Here is a 14,433-nt window from a genome sequence, read left to right on the forward strand (position 1 = left end):
ACGAGATAAAAGCAGAGACAAAATAGATTTGCCAGTTCATTCTTGTGCTAACTGTGATCCAGCGTACTTTATTACAAAACCCGAAATATATCAGTATGTTGCTTTTATAACAAAACGCGTTGCCAACTTCCAGTCGGCATTTCTGAATCATCGCAACGAATCAAGCACCACCTCTGCTGGTGTTTGTGTTAGTGAGATCGGAGAAACGTCAGACTCCCGCCTGCTGATTGGCTGCGACTACTCTGGCGACGGTTTCATCCGCAACGGATTTAAATCGTCGCGTTCGAAAAGGGGCGAAATCGCCAATAGCAAGTCATGATCCAGACGTAAACAAGCTCTTTGTTGAGCTCATCCAGCGTACGTCTGGTCAACAACAGTCCCGGTCGAAGAAGATTATATAATTACAATGTGTATTGTCTGCAATGCCCAGGCTGGCTGAACACCTTTCAACCAGAACTTTACCAAACTCCGTATCTAACGAAATCCACAATCGGAGAAAATCATCCCCGGAGGTGAATGATACAAGTAGTCCTTAACGAAATTCAGCGCCTCATGTGAAAATCCCTTTTTTGTTTACATATGTTACATACGGTGTTTGGTAAAGTTAGGCTTGTATTATTCACTAACCTGTGCTGGCCTCCTCTTAGAACGATGGGTTGTGCTAACCTTCCGTATTCCACTCGTACCGATCCCAATGGATTACTGCACGAATTTATACTGACCTGTAGGTGAATTCCGGCGCACTTTCTCTTCGAAGAGAAGAAAATTTTCTTGCTTGTGGACAATGGAAGAAAATTTCTTCTCTTCAAAGAAACTGTGCGCCGGAATTCGGCCACTGCTTACTCTCACACGAAATTTGACGTCTGCACCGCTCAAACGTCAAATTTTCTGTGAGAGTAAAGACGCTTTGCCAAGTGTGCAAATTTTTCCGCACGCATAACCCAGCAGGCCAACAGCGGTCGCAACAATGTCACAAAAAAGTTCAACATGCTATAACTTTTCATAGAGTGCATCGAAAAATCTCAAATTTTGACTGTTTGTCAATCTATTATATGTGCATCATTGGTACAAATTTGGGCTCGATTCATTAATCTTTCGCAAAGTCAGAACTGTTCGGGTAAAACACTATTTTTTAGACAACTCATTTTTGAGCTGTCATATCTCGGAAACCAGTGAACCGAATTGAATGAAATTTTGAACGTACACTAACAATATTTGTAAGTTTGCTTCGCAAACTATTAAAACATAGATACTTTTTAAACGTTTCCTCAATATGGGTAAAAATTTCAACCCGGTATAACTTAATTCGCCATGAGAAAATATTACATTTTATAACGTTGTATTAAGGTTCAATATATTGTTGATAAACGTTAAAAAAAATCATTCAATTCGGTTCACTGGTTTCCGAGATATGACAGCTCAAAAATGAGTTGTCCGAAAAATAGTGTTTTACCCGAACGGTTCTTACTTCGTGAAAAATTATTCAATCGAGCCCAAATTTGTACCAATGCTGCACATATAACAGGTTGATAAACAATCAAAATTGTGCTCGATGATTCGATATAGTTGATTGCGTGTTACCCGATTATGTGGTGTTTCCTCGATGACTAATCGTTATGCCTTGGGCTGAAAATCTCATAAATAAAAACATTAAAAAAAACTAATCGTTACGTAAGAGAATTCCCGATGACGAATAGTCCGTGTTGATTCCAGTTGTTCCCAATGAATGCGAATGCGAAGATCGAAGTTTGGTGTTAGTATTTATGTGGATCGCTCCCGCTGGACACATACATGCAATTATCTTAGAGAACATTTAATTCAATTATCTTAGAGAAAATTGATGCTCACAGGTCCAGCGCTAGTCCGAAATCCAATGATTTCAAGGATATCTTCAAAGCGGTTGATAGCGTAAATTCCAATCCGTATTCGTTTGTGCTTCCAGAGTAGAAGTCCAATCCAAATGAGCAGATTGCTTGTTAGATTCCCGGTGCTTGTACGTCGTTGCCGTCGGATGACGTGATACCGAAAGAAGTAGTGTTAGAAGTAGTCCAAGGTGTCCAGATTCGGCAGGACATATATAGTAACTAAGTATACTGACCTATACAGTAGCCAACGATGAAGATGTCCAAGTCGAGGGAAACGTCCAAGATGGTGACGTTGTCCAATGATCCTCAGGGATGATGGCGTAATCCTTTGTATCCAACGACAATGGGTGGTTGAGGTGACAATTTGGCGGTTGCAAATGGCGTTCCAGCGAATGGCGTTTTGGCGGTTATTAGCGCAATTGTGGATCCCAAAGTCCAACCGGAGGTCCCTCATCCGGATCGAAGGACCAAATGTCGGGGTGTATGTGAGCCTACCAATCAAGCTTATCTTGAATCCAATCCAGGTGGTATATCCAACCATCGGTCCTGAGCGATTAGATGGGGTTCCTTGTCGACTGTATTATGTAAGTACACAGTCCCGACACTGGCGAATTTCTTCCACAATAGATCTCTTAGCGGATCGACTGAGAAGTTTACTGCAGGAAATAAACGGCTACGCAGTTTTCATTACGGAAAACGACACAATAGCGACTCCTTATTTCACACCATTCAATATAATACACACACGTGACGTACAGCAAATTACACAATTTATTTAGGGAAACAACACGATACTATTCACATTCATTTAGCTTATACATACTCTAACATCAATAAACTTAACAGATTAAAAAATATAGCTAGACATCGAGTATGGGTTCGACCGCGTGACAGGACTACGTAACGATAACTACCTGATCTATGCTAAATCTCCCATCAGCCTAACTATCACACGATTCCGACCCTAACTCCAACGCCCGAATGACCCTCGCTGACGTCATCGATCCGATCAAACCAGATAGCAATATTCGTCTGAAACTCATGATCTCTCGATGTCATGAATATCGGAGCAGAGCGGGTAATAGCCGTAGCAAGGCATGGTACTAGTCGTAGGTAGACAGTATCTGCCACACGATATACACAAGCGAAATGGTCATTGGCAGAGGAAGCTCGCGGTTACTAACTGTAGATGTTCTCATAGAAAGCTGAGAAGCATGCTTTCTCCCAGTTGGGGCCTTACGCAAAGAAGAAGGGACAAATTTTTCATTATTGTCTTTCACACGCACTATTTTGTAACGCCTTCTAAAAATGAAACAAAACTTTTAGAAATTTCAGGAATAACGCTACATTAGACCTGTTCACTTTGAAACTTTTTTTCTCCGATTCTCCGTGACACATCAAATTATCAATCCATATGCAAAAACAAGTCTTCAGTCCAAAATTGAGCCAAATTGATAAAGATTTAAAGGTGTATCAAATCGATTTTGTGTTTTTTTAACCGTTTTCACAGAAATTTACTCATAAATCCAGAAAATTGCTCCGAAAGGGTGCCGAAAATACCGTTACGATATAGTTAGAACAATACTCTACAACTTTGCCGAAGACACTACGGTGTTTAAATTGCTTATTTCAAAGTTATTCAACAGTTTTCGTTAAAAAATCGCGAGAAAATACAATATTTTTACGGTTTTTCATGTAAAAGTCATGTAACTTTACATTGTTTTAAGTGACTAAATTAATAAGCTATTTCTCCTTTGTGTAACGAACATTTCGTCCATACATCGTTTTTGTGTAGGAATTCGTTTTCAATGACTATTTATCAAAAGTATGTCACGTTGATACTAAAAATCGCATAGAGTTGCCAGCACGAATTAAAACGAAGTTAACCATGATTAAGACGTCATGCCATCGTATTCAAATGTCTTTTGATTCAAGTATCAGAAATGGCGCAGATGATAAGGCTCGAGCCTGCGGGACAGAAGGTCCCAGGTTCGAGCTCAAATACATAATAAACTTTTTTTCTTTCTTTGTAGCAGTTAGGATGATGAATCTGCATGAGCCATGGCCCATAACTTACACGCAATCTCCCAAATAATGATGATCGGGACCTGCCAATTAAGCCCATTTCAGGACTAGCTAGATATTTAGTTTACTTGTTGCAAAGAAATCGTGTCGATGAGATCAGCTGGACGAAATATTGGACATCTGTTTGATACCGATTAATTTAGCTATAACAATTCAATACGATTATGGAACTGCTTCTGGATGCAAAATGTATCATACAACTTTGGAGATTACTTGCATCCATCTAGCCACAAGCAGCACAACTACACGATAAAGGGAAACTTCATTCTTACTATGCACTCTACGGTTTCGAAACAAGGCTATGATGCCGAATTGCAATGAGATGCAGAGCGTAGTCTCATTAACTTATAGCTGGATCGAGACGCAAAAAATCCTATTCCAGGGCTCGAACCTTGAATCTTTGAATCGACAGTCTCATGCTCAACCATCTACACCAAATTTAAACTGATGCAGATGCGACAAAGAAATGTAATGACGTTTCAATCATGGGTAACTTTGTTTAATTTTGTGCTGGCAACTCTATGCGATTTTTAGTATCAACGTGACATACTTTTGATAATTAGTCAATGAAAACGAATTCCTACACTAAAATGATGTATGGACGAAATGTTCGTAACACATAGGAGCAATAGCTAATTAAATTAGTCACTTAAAACAATGTAAAGTTACATGACTTTTACATGAAAAACCGTAAAAATATTGTATTTTTTCGCGATTTTTTAACGAAAATTGTTGAATAACTTTGAAATAAGCAATTTAAACACCGTAGTGTCTTCGGCAAAGTTGTAAAGTATTGTTCCAACTATATTTTAATGGTGTTTTTGGTACCTTTTCGGTGCAATTTTCTGGATATTGGAGTACATTTTCGTGAAAATGCTCGAAAAAACACAAAATCGATTTGATACACCTCTAAACCTTTATCAATTTGGCTCATTTTTTGATTGAAGACTTGTTTTTGCATGTAGATTGATAATTTGATGTGACACGGGTAGGTCAAAAAAAGTGAACAGGTCTACGCTACATATATTGTTCTAACCCCGCTAACATAACAACTAACGCTAATGATCGTATTGTTCTAAAAAAGCATGGTTCCTCAAACCCCATACATCAAAACTTCGTTCTACAGATGCTGCACAACCAAACCCACCATCACACACCGTGCCATCATCTCGCCATCCTCGAAACTTTGATTTATGGGTGTTTGCTTTTAATTAAATGGCTTCCTCGAGTGCACGTTCCATTATTGTTCCTCGTATGCATACTCAGAAATAAATAAAGTCATTAATGAATATTTTCTATGCAAAATTGCGGTTCGACTGGGTTCATGCATTAACTGACTAAAACTGGAATAGTTTTGAAAAACTATATACCATTTAATATTCAAAATGCATATTTTTTAGTATTTTTCAAAAAAGTTGTCTCATATGACCGTTTCTAATTTGTATGCATTTTATGAATAAATTTTAGTAAAATTGAGCTTCCTTCATATTAATTAGGATATCAATACAAAATATTGACGAATTATTTCAAAAGCAGCCTAAACTCTGTATAAGACGTTTAAATTTTATTTTGCTGATCAAATACGATATTTAACGTAATGGCAAAGTTCAATCAAACAAATTCGAAAAACTTTCATTTGGTTTTTGTTTTCGGTTTGAAGAATCTCAAAGCGGACTTGTGGACGATCCCAGAAATTGCTGATGGGCTCCTCCGATCTGTAGCCAGGAATCAAGTTGCTGGTCGAGTCAAAACAAATCCTTTTCGTAAACTGCATCATCAGGAACGTACATGTTCACGGTGTCAATCCGATGTTCTATGTGAGGGATGTATTAAATATGGGAAAGTATTATAATGATAAGATAAACAAACTTGATTTGTTTTACTCACCACTCACAGCTTTTTCCCCAGATTTGAGAGATCTGCATCAAATACTTAATCTAAATATAACTTTAAAAAATATAACGCTCAAAAAAAAAATAAACTGTTTACAACTGTTGTTTTTCCAGTTAGTTTGAGGAAATTAGTCTATGACAGGACAACTGTCTGAAAATTACACATCACCAAACTAAAAGTTATTTACGCATTTTGGTGATAGAATGCATGCATTTCAAATCTATTTTTTAGACATCTTCATGCATAAATGGGATTTAGTTATCAAATGAATAAAAAACAGTCATTTCCTGAATATCCTTATTTCTGAGTGACTCTCTCCGTCGCGTCGGTTGGCATTTTGGAGGCGGGGATGCAAATAGTTTAGCACACATTTACGACTATAGCTGATTCAACTGTACACCTAGTATGCAAACGGATTGAGATCACACATGAATTGGAATCTAACGTACGTGTTAGAAAGCTATTCCGATTGCTTGTAGAACATAGGAAAATGGAATGGGTGATCTCGAGTGTACAATAAATCAGCGTTTTTCAAATCGAATGGTTCTCAATTAGATGTGAATCGAAATTTTGTCTTCCAATCAAGTAATGAATGTTATTTTGTATTTCTTTTTTCTTCCAGGCCACTAACCTACAGCAAACGCGAGAGCTGCGCGTCTTCGGCAACTACGACCACCCTGCTGGGACCTCCGATGGGGGCGCATGGTGCCTATCCGAGCTCGATGCGCGGTTCCAATGGCGCTCTGCACTTGCATGCGATGGCACCGAGGGCAATCAGTCCGCTGATGCAGGTAGGTCGAAAATTACTATCTATACCGTACAATCAGTTGAATTTGACTTGATTCTTTTTTTTTAGGGCTTGGACGAAAACTCCGTCTAATGCGAAAGTCATCATCGTCATCATCTTTCACGAAGCTCTACCTTTTCTGTTGGGATTTCCAGCTAGCCAAATCTAACGAATCTCTTCCATTTGTTTTCATTGGTTTCAACTAAATGTTTCTTGTATGCTTCACGCTGTAAGTTAACTTTTGCCTATAGGATTGTACATAGGAAGCGAGACTGGAGGTTTGTAAATTAAAACAATTGATTATGTGTGGAATCTCTACTGTTGGATCATCGTACCGAGCTGTGTGCATAAACTAGGAGAATTATATTTTCGAGAAGAAATATTTAATAATTGTTAGGATTTTGTTGATCAGCCTATTTGGAATCAAGCTAGTCTAGTGGAAATTTAACAATTTGAATAATTTTAAATGCAGCGATAAAATGTCAGTTGGTAAACGATAGGTAAATGTGAAATCAGAATTCAATGAAGTTTCTCTTTGGCAAAACATTTCTGCAAGGCACATCAATAACCGAAATGCATAACTCTGGAGGAAATCATGACAGTAACAAAAATGTCCTCTATCTCTTTATAAATGTTGATACCAGATAAATTTGTACACTATCTGTAAAGCAAATACACAAAAACACTTTCTTTATCATTTTTTTTTTTTCGATGATATAAATATAATGTCAACTGAAATGGGAATCAAAGGTGATATATATTTGCGATATCCGAAAGCCTTATTATCATACCCATATTTCGTATAAAATAAATAAAAAAAACAAAAAGTCAACTGTGAGCCAGTTGAAACGTAATACCAAGAGTAAAAACAAACCAATATGGATAATGGAATGCATGGTGAACTACAGGGATGGCCAAAATGTTTGGGATAGGCAACTTTTTTTCTCTCACAAAAAAGTTCTACATGCTATATCTTTTCATAGAGCGCATCAAAAAATCTCAAAATTTGACTGTTTGTTAATCTATTATAAGTGCATTATTGGATGTTGCATCATGGGCTGCAAAACGGTGAGTCGATAAGGAGAGCGTCCAATATAGCTCTGGTCCTCACAAGTTCCTACCTCATGCTTCCACGGGTCAAGCGATGACAAAGACCGCCAGCTAAGAGTTGTGTGCTTAGCTGGTAGTGCAGCCTGGGCACTGTTGTCTTTCTGACTTCAGCTAGATTGAGGAGGTATGACATGAGCGTCTGTTCACCAAGGAGGTGCGGCTCAAACAGCGTCTGTTCTGGCATCCAGCGGCTGAGTAAGAAACGCTGCACCACGCCCAGCTAGATCCAAGGTGGTAGCCCCATAAGCGTGGTCGTCCTAGTGTTGGTTGGGACGTTAAACAGAACTGGCACGATGGCCCTCCGGCGAGACAGGAGTGTTGGCGTAGGCCCAATAAGCCACCCGTAAAAATCCCCATTGCGAATAACATAGGAGAAAATACGACTTGAAACAATCGGCAAAGACCCACGCGACGAAATACGGACTACGATTTGAAACTTGGAACATGGAATTGCAAGTCACTAGGTTTCGCAGGATGTGACAGGATAATTTCCCAAGTAACAATTTCAATTCCATTTAGATTTGACTATTTTTATGGAAGCTTTATCACAGCATGAGCAATTCATGGAAGATTTGTAGTTGTTTTTATCAAGAGAAAACAATCTTCGTTCGTTTGCGGTTTTTAAGTTGTCTTCAAGTTAATTTTGAATTTCGCGCATAAAGCAACGGAATTTACGAGAGCATTGAATCTTATAATAAGTTTTAAGGCGTATTTGAAGTTATTTTCAACACATTACATCAACATATTTTATTAAAAGTTTATGCTTCGTTAATTCAAGTGCATTTCATCTGACTAATCCTCCTTTAAAAACTTCTTAAGGCCTTCTATTCTTGAGCTAGAGCCATTACTCTGGAACAAGAACTATGCGAAATAAAAATAAGACAACGAACTATTTTATCAATCCAAATAATGAATGTAACAAATTGGTTGAAAAACCTCGTTCTCATGCAAATATAAACACATAAACATGTTTGCTCACTGATAATTTAGCCATTCTTATGCTAAAAAGTAATCATGTCCACGAAGTAATGATTTTACGGCCAATCAAATATGCGAGTAGCTGGCTGCTGTTGTCTTGCCTTCAACCAGTTCCTCACACAGGCCACAGCTATGCGAATCGAAAATCAAATGGGTACTTACTGTGACTCTGCTCAAGCTCATGCCAAATAGTGTAGTTTTAGTAAGTTGCACTCAATTTCCCCAACAGGGGAGGAAAAAAAAAGTTGCACTTCATTATTAATTGTAAAAATACAGGGAAACAAAATAGAATTGGCACTCCTTGACGCGAAACACCGCGAAATGTACAGAGAAAACTTTCTAGCATCGAAAACGTAAACAAACATTTGTCAAAGGCTCGTTACTCTTGAATAAAATGAATAAGTTTCATTTAAGACGAACAAATCTGCCTTAAGATCATAACTAGTAAAAACAATCTCCAATAAAGGCTGTAGCTTTCATGCAAGGTGACTTGGTTCCATCATTGTTTTGAGGGGGTTTGGATTAAAGGTAATAACAATTGATGGCGGCTGCATGAGTTTTGTTCGCTTGGAACGGCAGCCATGTTTAAATAGAATTGAAAAAGTGGCGTAGCCTTTTGTTTTTATAGGAAATTTATGTCTTCGTATATCAATAATTGATATTATTTTTGGGGCGCTTTGTTATTTTCGTATGTTTTGGGCTGCATATCAACGAAAAAGTGGGTATGGCACGGAGAATTTTGATTCCCTGTCATCAATGATCTGTCAGGTAATTTCAATTATTTAGCCATTTCAATTTGATGAAAATTAATTTGCAGTTCAATTAACATTTCATCCATGAAACAAAATTTGTTTGCATCTGCATAATGCTTGGGTAAAAAAATTTCATTTATTATGCACTGTTGACACTTTTGAGAAAGACAGCTATAAGATCAACATGCTTCAAGCTATTCTTGTTAAAGTTTCATGAAGTTCTTATAATCAATCATCAGTGCAAGTACATAAATACAACTAGTTTCAAAGCAGTCTTCGAAAGCAGCTTTGAAGATCTCCTGAAGAGTGGGCCAGATTAGTCTTATGGATGTTTTATGCCTATTTTATCTCGGATTTGCAGAACAAAGAGCTTTATTGCTAAGTTTTCTTATTCTATCTTAGAAATTACTTCAGGATTGCCACAAAAGTATAATTGTTACTTGGGTTACGACGAACTACATCCCCGCAACTTTGACATCGTGGCGTTGCAGGAACTTTGTTGGACTGGACAGAAAGTGTGGAAGAGCGGGCATCGAGCGGCTACCTTCTACCAAAGCTGTGGCACCACCAATGAACTGGGAACAGGATTTATAGTGTTGGGCAAGATGCGACAACGTGTGATCGGGTGGTAGCCGATCAACGCAAGGATGTGCATGTTGAGAGTTAAGGGCCGTTTCTTCAACTACAGCATCATTAACGTCCACTGCCCACACGAAGGGAGACCTGATGACGAGAAAGAAGCGTTCTACGCGCAGTTAGAGCAAACATACGATGGTTGCTCGCCGCGTGACATGAAAATCGTTGTCGGCGACATGAACGCGCAGGTAGGAAGAGAGGAAATGTACAGACCGGTAATCGGGCGAAACAGCCTGCACGTCGTATCGAATGATAACGGCCAGCGATGCGTAAACTTTGCAGTCTCCCGTGGTATGGTAGTCCGAAGCACCTTCTTCCTCCGCAAAGATATCCACAAAGCCACCTGGAGATCACCCGACCATCAAACAGAAAACCAAATCGACCACGTTCTAATCGACGGTAAATTCTTCTCAGATATAACCAACGTCTGCACATACCGCAGTGCGAATATAGATTCGGATCACTACTTAGTCGCTGTATGCATGCGCTCAAAACTTTCGACAGTTATCACCACGCGTCGAAGTCGAACGCCGCGGCTCATGGGCTCATTCTTTTTTTGTATGGACAAAAGTCTACGAGGGGGGAGGGGGTTCTGAGATGACCAAATTTTGGTCTACGTGGTTTATGAACAGACCCTTATCGAATCATCAATGTGCGATGATTAAAAGTTTCACGCTCTATTGATTAACAAAAGCTTAGTGCTCACTCATTTAAAGTTGTTGCTTGTTGCTGAAGCGTTTGAAATCGAATCACATGGCTAGTCCACTATTGCGGATTGCGAGGCTGTGGGGAAAATATGCCTGTATATTTTCACAACCTTAGGGTAGGGCAGTTTGCTCCAAAACTTCCTTTTTGGAAAATGTTAAAAGGATGACACGGACACCGTCTTCAGCCAGAGACTGAACGAAACTTAACACTCGACAACAGACACGACACACGTGCACCAGTGGATACAAGGAAGAAACATTTTTGGCGAAAAGTTTCATCACTCGGAGTGGCAATCGAACCCTTTGTCCGGTACGATTATCCGCTTTGTGATGCTAACCGCATGACCGCATATGGAGCGTTGCCACAATAAGTTATAAATAAGCGAAACTAAAAAAAATAGTTTCTGGAAAACTCATAAACATCTTCCACATGGAAAAAATGTCAGGCGAAACTTGATCCTTACTGTAACTGCGTATGGAATCAGATTTTGGAAATCACGCACCAGACATTAAGAAAATGCATCCTCCTTTATTTACATGAAGAGTTTTTTAAGTATTTCTGAGATTTCTCAGACATTTTTGAGTTTTGTTCGAACGAAAAACATTAACCAATACCATGCTAGTGTTTAACCTGTTCTACATTTGTAGGGTGCAATATGAAAATATTAAAAACAAAACTTTGAAACCTACGAAAGTTTTAAATTTACATTGTATTTTTTTTTTTTTTCAAAGCTTTGATTAATATAGTGTTGTTAGCAGCTCCACAAAAGACCGAATACATCTGAAGACAAACTGTATTTTCAAACTATCGAACAGCACAGGGTTCACAAAATTGCACTTTAGATTGTTTTGTGTGCTTCCGGGGATTTTATCTTGTTATGAGTCATTCATCTAGTAAGCACTTTGGATGAAAACTTGTTATATTTGCTCCAGAACTTCTTCAAACTTTTACATTAGAGTAATATACAGGAGATAAACAAAATGATCGGGACAGGCAAAATTTTCACTTTACAAAAAATGTTCAATTAGTTGTAACTTTTCGAAAAGTGCATAAAATATTCTCAAATTTTCAATGTAATTTGGTCAACTAGTTGTGTATCAGTGGTCAAAGTTTGGAAAAGATTGGGCTATTTTGAACAAAGTTATAAAGATTCTAGAAAAAAAGGATTAATTATTCGATAGCCAACTTTGAACTGTTATATCTCCGGATTCAATGAACCGAATGTAATGATATTTTGACCATTTATGACTTAAATATTGAGCTCTAAAAAACGTTTGAAATAACTTGAAATTATTAACAAGAGAAAAAGTAATAGCAATTTCATTTATTTTATGATTTTTTTAGAAAATTGCTCTATTTTCAATATGCATCTCATTACTTTTTCAATTTATTGCCGGTTACTTTCCATCAAAACATATTTATATACAAGTCAATTAAAGGGAAATTAAAAGAACTGTAATAAGCATCTTGAATTTTGAAACGATGTTGAAGTTTTTGATAATTTGGTGTTTTATTAGAAAAATAGTCTAATCGTTATAACTTTCTTTAGTGTAAACAATTTTAAGTTAAGTCAAAAGAATTTCATAGCTCATCATATAAGTCATAAATTGTTAAAATTTTATTGCATTCGATTCATTGAATCCGGAGATACAACAGCTCAAAGTTGACTATCGGAAAATCATACCTTTTTCTAGACTCTTTATAGCTTCGTGCAGATAGCCCAATCTTTTCCAAATTTTGACCACTGTTACACAGTTAGTTGATCATCTCACAGTGAAAATTTTAAAAAATTTCGTACATTTTTCAAAAAGAAACAGCTACGTTAACATTTTTTGACAAGTGAAAATTTTACCTGTCCCGATCATTTTGTCTATCTATCTGTATGAGAGGGTTCGAAAAGTTAAGGTGAGAGATATACACATTTGAAGTTGTTCTGTAGAACATCTAGAATTTCTTGAAAATCATTCAGCAGGTCCGCTAGGGAGTATTTTTAAAAAATTACCATTTTTTTCATAAAAAAATCAAAAAAAAAATTCCTGGTATTTTTTTTCAATTTTTGTTTTTTTATTTTACTTCAGACCACTAGGCGTTCTTGAAGGGTATAAGTTTTTGAAACATTGCATTTAAATTAGACCAAAGAACATTTTTTATGTTAATAAAATTACTTTTCAGCATTTTTCATCAAAAAAAAAAAACAAAAAATAGAGGCGCCATTCTTTTTTACTTTCAACCATGAAAATCTTCTCATCATGAACAAAGATAATGCGAAAAAAATAGCTGAGATGTCACGCATTTAAAGAATGGATAATATTATAAATGGTTGCAAAATTTGATATATTGAACATTGGATCCCCTATCCATCGTTGTGGGACTGCTGCCTTAGGTATAGCTTCCAGTCGAGAAGCATTTCAAATTCAACTGTTGGATGCTGTTTAAGCCACCCCTTCTTGGTGGACAGACGCTCAGGACAAACTTCCACAATATGCATCAGCTGAAGGAAGTTGTTAATATTTCATTTGAAGCGGAACATTATCCATTTCCTAATTTTTTGGTTTTCGATTTTTTATAAAATAACAAAGCAATATTTCCAAAATTGATTTTCGTACACATATGGAGTGTGGATCAAGGTATCTCTTAACTTTTTTTCTTAGTGGAAAATGTTTTTCCTTTCTTCAAAAATCATTTTTAAACAAAAATTCACAAAAAATGCAAAACAAAAAAAAAGGCAGAAGATACCTTGTTCCATACTCTACATGTGTACGAAAACCGATTTTGAATACATATTGTTTCGTTATTTAACAAAAAAATAACAAAACCCCATAAAAATAGGAAATGATTCCAGTTATGCCTTAATTCTAATTCCTCTAATTCATTTAAAACTTTTGATTGTATATTTAATGGTTGAGCACCCTGACTTTCTAAACATAGATTTATTTTGGGACAGCCTAATCCAGAAACTTCGAAAATTGCAACAGAGGCTCCCAGAAATTTCTCTAGGAATTTGCCAGAAAATTTTAGAAAATAAATCGTCAGGCGTTTCTCTAAGAAAAATTCTTTCAAGGGTTCTTCAAAAGGTTTCTTAAGAAATTCCATTGAAGATTCTTCCAAAGAATCTACCTGAAATATCACCGAATCGATTTTGCAAGCATTCATCAAAAAAAAAATCTCCGAAGAATCTTCCACGGCTTCCTTCAGGAATTTCTCCGGTAAATCCCCAAAAAATCCTCAAAAACATCCACACATTTTTTCGAAAAATCCTCCGGAAATACATGTATCGCTCAGATTTATTTTGGGGATTTAATGGCAATCTGTACTTTATAAACTTCTAAAGTAACCCCTATTGAAAATCTACCGAAGATTCTTTCAAAAATCTATATATATAAAAATGAGTTTGAAGTCCCTTTGAGGCAACAAATCTCAAGTGTGGATGAACCGATCAGGATGACTCTTGCATGGTTCGATTCGTATTCGTGTAGCGTGTTTATATGCAGAAAAAGTTGCGAAAATCAACTGGAAAAGTAAGAAAATGTAAATAGTACTGATTTTTCATGAGCTGTAAAGGAAATCAACATGATCGAAAATGGAACCAATCTAGAGTGCGGTGCTGCAATAACCTAAA

The 14,433-nt window shown here is 37.0% G+C and overlaps 1 protein-coding gene across 3 annotated transcripts in view; it reads left to right on the forward strand.

Moving 5' to 3' along the window:
- The window catches only part of LOC109419645 (diuretic hormone receptor), a 234,128-nt gene extending 226,735 nt beyond the window's left edge, over positions 1 to 7,393 (forward strand). The window contains exons 10-11 of one of the 3 annotated variants that reach the window (XM_062853835.1): positions 6,466 to 6,634; positions 6,700 to 7,393. In XM_062853835.1, coding sequence (XP_062709819.1) covers positions 6,466 to 6,634; positions 6,700 to 6,723 — 193 coding nt within the window. In that variant the 3' untranslated portion in view covers positions 6,724 to 7,393. Of the gene's footprint in view, positions 1 to 6,465; positions 6,635 to 6,699 lie in introns of those variants that run through there. The other 2 variants (XR_009998034.1, XR_009998033.1) reach the window with 2 other exon arrangements.
- Positions 7,394 to 14,433: the final 7,040 nt, after the last annotated feature.

Source organism: Aedes albopictus, chromosome 2 (genome assembly GCF_035046485.1).
Source record: "Aedes albopictus strain Foshan chromosome 2, AalbF5, whole genome shotgun sequence".
NCBI lineage: Eukaryota > Metazoa > Arthropoda > Insecta > Diptera > Culicidae > Aedes > Aedes albopictus.